Here is a 4,443-nt window from a genome sequence, read left to right on the forward strand (position 1 = left end):
TTTGTTCAAGGGTAATGAGTAATTTTATGAGACGTTTTACGATGCTTCAGTATTTGAATTGGAGTTCTGCTTTAAGGCTAGTGTATGTTTTCTCAGGAGGATCTCAGTTAACGGTGAGAAAGTGAGAGGTGGTGGTAGGGCTAGCATGCTCTGGTAGAAAAGGGAACTGATGACAAGGGGGTCCAACACAGAGGTGGACACTAGGAAAGGTATGCCACTATTGGAATCATGCAGGAAATGGCCTTTCTGGATAGAGTTATTTGTTTGGTCCTCGGTGGGGAATGAGAGGAAGAACGCTCTTCATTCTCCGGCTCAAACCCTCCGTGCAGCCTGGCCTCTGTGCAGCTTCTGGGGTGAACCAGGAATCTCTAGTTCTGCTCCCTGCCCCAACTGCCCGGCTTACCTCCCACTTACCCCCATGTGTGTTTACTGCCAAGAAAGGAGAGTTAGAGGTCAGGCATGGAGTCACCCTAGGAATAAATCCTACAGAGAGGTTCGTTTTATAAATGTAAATCATTTCCATTTATTTTTTATATATTTCTTTCATTTTCCTTTTATTTCTTTGCCCACATTACTATGTGACCATTCTCTGCTTAGTGAAGAAACAAGCAGATATTTAAAAGGCTGAAATTATTCAAGCCTATCTCCAAGCCCTCGGGCCCATGAAAGGCAGTCTCGAAATTCATTGATGTAAGGATTTTGGAAAGAAAATGAGGAGAAAGGACCACTCACTACTTGACGGACACCAGCTTGGAGGTCCAGCCAGAGTCCCAGTATGACCAATAACAGCTTATCAAAGGCTTTTCCATAAAATTACCTATGAGACTCAAATGTAGTTGGAGTAATGTAATATCTACTATAATATAATATTAACCCACTTTACATATAAAATGTTGTGTTCCTTATCCAAAACTAAGAAGACTCCTGGTGGTATAGTGGTTGCACACTGGACTGCAATCCACAAGGTCAGCAGTTCAAAACCGGCAGGGGCTCTGTGGGAAAAAGACCAGGTTTCTACTCCTGAAAACAGTTATAGTCTTGGAAACTCACAGCGCAGTTCTACCCTGCCCTATTGTGTTGCTGGGAGTTAGAATTGACTCAGTTGCAGTGAGTTTATCCAAAACCATAGTGGAGGAGAAAAATCAGTTTGAAATGCAATTCATTTGTTCCAGATATTTTCATAAGACCACCCTCCTTTTCTGCCCCGCCCCCCCAATTGAAATGAATATTTTGTGCTTTCTTCATGCAGGTCTAGTTTACATACTTTAGGTTGTTCTTAACTTTTCAATCACATTTTTCTTTGTTACATATAATTTTACGTACTATTGTTATTTGCCTTCCTCCTTACTCTGGATTTTGAGCTAAGTGAATACATGGAGCTTTTAACATTTTAAAGTGTTACTGACATATAGTTCACACAGCATGCATAATTTAAATATATTAGAGTCGTGCCTTCATCATTACATCAATACTAGAACAATTTCTACATTCTTTTAGCCATTATTATTTACACACCATTTCTCCCCAACTTTCCCTGTCATAAACCTAAGAAATTAATCTAATTGCTGTTTTGATAGAATTATCTATTTCATATTAAAAAAATCATAGAAAACGAACCCAAAAAAGCCAATAATATAAAACTGGGTCAAAGGAGAAAATAAATGATAAGATGATGAGTTTTAATCTAACTCTATCTGCCATCTTCCATTTTCCAGTGCACTCTGTCTTGGGGCAAGATGATTCATATCCTTGGGCCATGGACAGAGGGACATCAATGGAGGCTCAACCCATACGGAGGGTCTGTAAATGAACTTTGGGCTTTCACTGTCACTTATAGCCTCAGGCAAACCAGGTGTTCAGATTTTAAGCTCTAATGCAATCTCCCCCTCTGATCTTGGGTCTTATTGTTAACAATCCTCAGATCACTCTGTGGTGTGTGTCATTCTTGTATGTGAACTTAGCTGCTTGTTTTCAGACAAACTTTTAAGACCCCAGATATTATTCTTTCTGATAGCCATACACCCATATCTTTAGTGATCACTTCATGAGACCAGATACTTAATAGGGCACATTATAAGAACTAATAGATGAGGGCTTATAATAAAGTGCATAGAAGGTTCTCATTTTTAAAGTTTTATTGACCTATAATTCATGACCCATACAATTCAATGGTTTAAATGTTGAATAAGAGCTGTGCAATCTTCACACAATAGACATTAGAATATTTTTTCTTTTTTTACCCATTGTTTTAGCTCGCTATTTCCTCCCAGTGTCCTCTGTCAAAAGCATAAGGAACTATTAATTTACTTACTGCCTCTATAGATTACCTATCCTGGATTTCAGGTCAAGAAAATTACACAAAAAGTCTCGCAATAACAACAAAATAAAACACAGAAAACCCTCAATCCAAAGGAAAACATAATGCAGTAGAAACTATAACAAACTAGAAACAGGGAAAACAAAGGTTAATATGTTAAATGTTATCTACATCTATAGCAATCCACTTTCAAATACACTCTGTCTGAGGGTAAGGATTTTCATATCCCTAATGGATGGTCTGAGGGAATTCAATGGATGCTTAATCCACTTGGGGACTTTGAAAATAGATTTGGGATTTTCACTCTCATATATACCTTTCTGCAAATAGGGAACTCAGAATGAGCTCATAAATATATATTTCATTGTCTGTAGGAATTACCTAAGCCTCTCTGAAACCACATTAGGTCCTTAGAAAGTCACTGGCCTGCCTTCCTAGTGAAAAGTAGATGAAATGCATATTGGGAACGAGCCCATAATCTGGTCCTGAGCCTTTAAATGCAATTAGGCTCTAGATATACAACATGCATGCACGTGACTTTCAGACTCAGCACCGTCTGTGTTTCTCACTCTCTCTATAGATGAACAATCTTCACATTGTACATGGGGCTATATAACCAGACATGGGTGACTGAATTTATTCTCCTCGGTCTGTCCAGTGACTGGGACACTCAGGTGTCACTCTTTGTCCTGTTCCTGGTCATGTACCTGGTGACAGTGCTGGGGAACGTGCTCATTGTTCTTCTGATCAGACTGGACAGCAGACTCCACACACCCATGTACTTCTTCCTCACCAACCTCTCCATTGTAGACGTCTCCTATGCCACCAGCATCGTCCCCCAGCTATTGGTGCATTTTCTCTCAGAACATAAAGCCATCCCCTACCTGAGCTGTGCAGCCCAGCTGTTTTTCTCCCTGGGCCTGGGCGGCATTGAGTTTCTTCTACTGGCCGTGATGGCGTATGACCGCTATGTGGCTGTGTGTGACCCCCTCCGGTACTCGGCCATCATGCATGGAGGGCTGTGCACTAGACTGGCTGTCTCCTGCTGGATCAGTGGCTCCATCAACTCTATGTTGCAGACTGCCATCACCTTTCAGCTTCCCATGTGCACAAACAATATTATTGATCACCTATCCTGTGAACTCTTAGCTGTAGTCAGGCTGGCCTGTGTGGACACATCTTCCAATGAGGTCGCAATCATGGTTTCCAGCATCGTCCTCCTGATGACACCCTTCTTCCTGGTTCTCTTGTCCTACGTCCGGATCATCTCCACTATTCTGAAGATCCAGTCCACGGAGGGAAGGAAGAAGGCCTTCCACACATGTGCCTCTCATCTCACGGTGGTGGTCCTGTGCTACGGCATGGCCATTTTCACTTACATCCAGCCCCACTCCAGCCCCAACATCCTCCAGGAGAAGCTGATCTCACTCTTCTATGCCATTTTGACACCCATGCTGAACCCCATGATCTACAGCCTGAGGAACAAGGAGGTGAAGGGGGCCTGGCAGAAGCTCTCAGGACAGTTCTCTGGGCTAAGATCAAAACTGGCAACTTGATGAATCACGGGCATCACACAGAGAAAGGAGCTTTGCCTCTGGGTCCCCACCCAACTCCAACATGACAGTAGAGACTACATCACCCTGGCAACATGCAGATGATGTGCGGGGACTGGTGATGCTTCATGGGAGGTGGAGAGGTGGTGCTGGGGTGTCAGATGTGGGGGATTTTTGTGTTTAATGTCAGTAGCATGTTCTGTCAAGATAAACACTGTGTCAGATCTTTGCTCTCTTACTCAAGTATTGAAGCAAATGAAACTCCTTTATTAGTTTGATTTGTCACATGATTTGTAATCATGGGTCTATTCATGGACCTTATCTTGGACCACAAGTTTGTATTCATCCACATTTTGAAAAGATTCATGGCGTTTCCACTGGGAAGAGAAGTCTTTTTCATGTCTGAAACTCACTTAGTATACTCTGGTTGCATATATTCTTATCTGGTGAGTGTATGGCTCATAATTCTTAGAAAATATAAGGGGAGAGTTGTGACTGTGGTTGATTAAAATGCATTGTGTTTTATTTTCTACAGGATCTACTATATATACTCTTTTAATATTATTTTTAACT

The 4,443-nt window shown here is 41.6% G+C and overlaps 1 protein-coding gene across 1 annotated transcript; it reads left to right on the forward strand.

The window, feature by feature from the left end:
- The first annotated feature begins 2,885 nt into the window (after window positions 1–2,885).
- On the forward strand, window positions 2,886–3,873 carry LOC101652240 (olfactory receptor-like protein OLF3). Its single transcript, XM_004713950.2, has one exon. The coding sequence runs from the start codon at window positions 2,920–2,922 to the stop codon at window positions 3,871–3,873; it is 954 nt and encodes a 317-aa protein (XP_004714007.1). The 5' UTR covers window positions 2,886–2,919.
- Window positions 3,874–4,443: the final 570 nt, after the last annotated feature.

This window comes from Echinops telfairi, unplaced genomic scaffold, assembly GCF_000313985.2.
Source record: "Echinops telfairi isolate 266 unplaced genomic scaffold, ASM31398v2 ScPeMD7_23;HRSCAF=83, whole genome shotgun sequence".
NCBI lineage: Eukaryota > Metazoa > Chordata > Mammalia > Afrosoricida > Tenrecidae > Echinops > Echinops telfairi.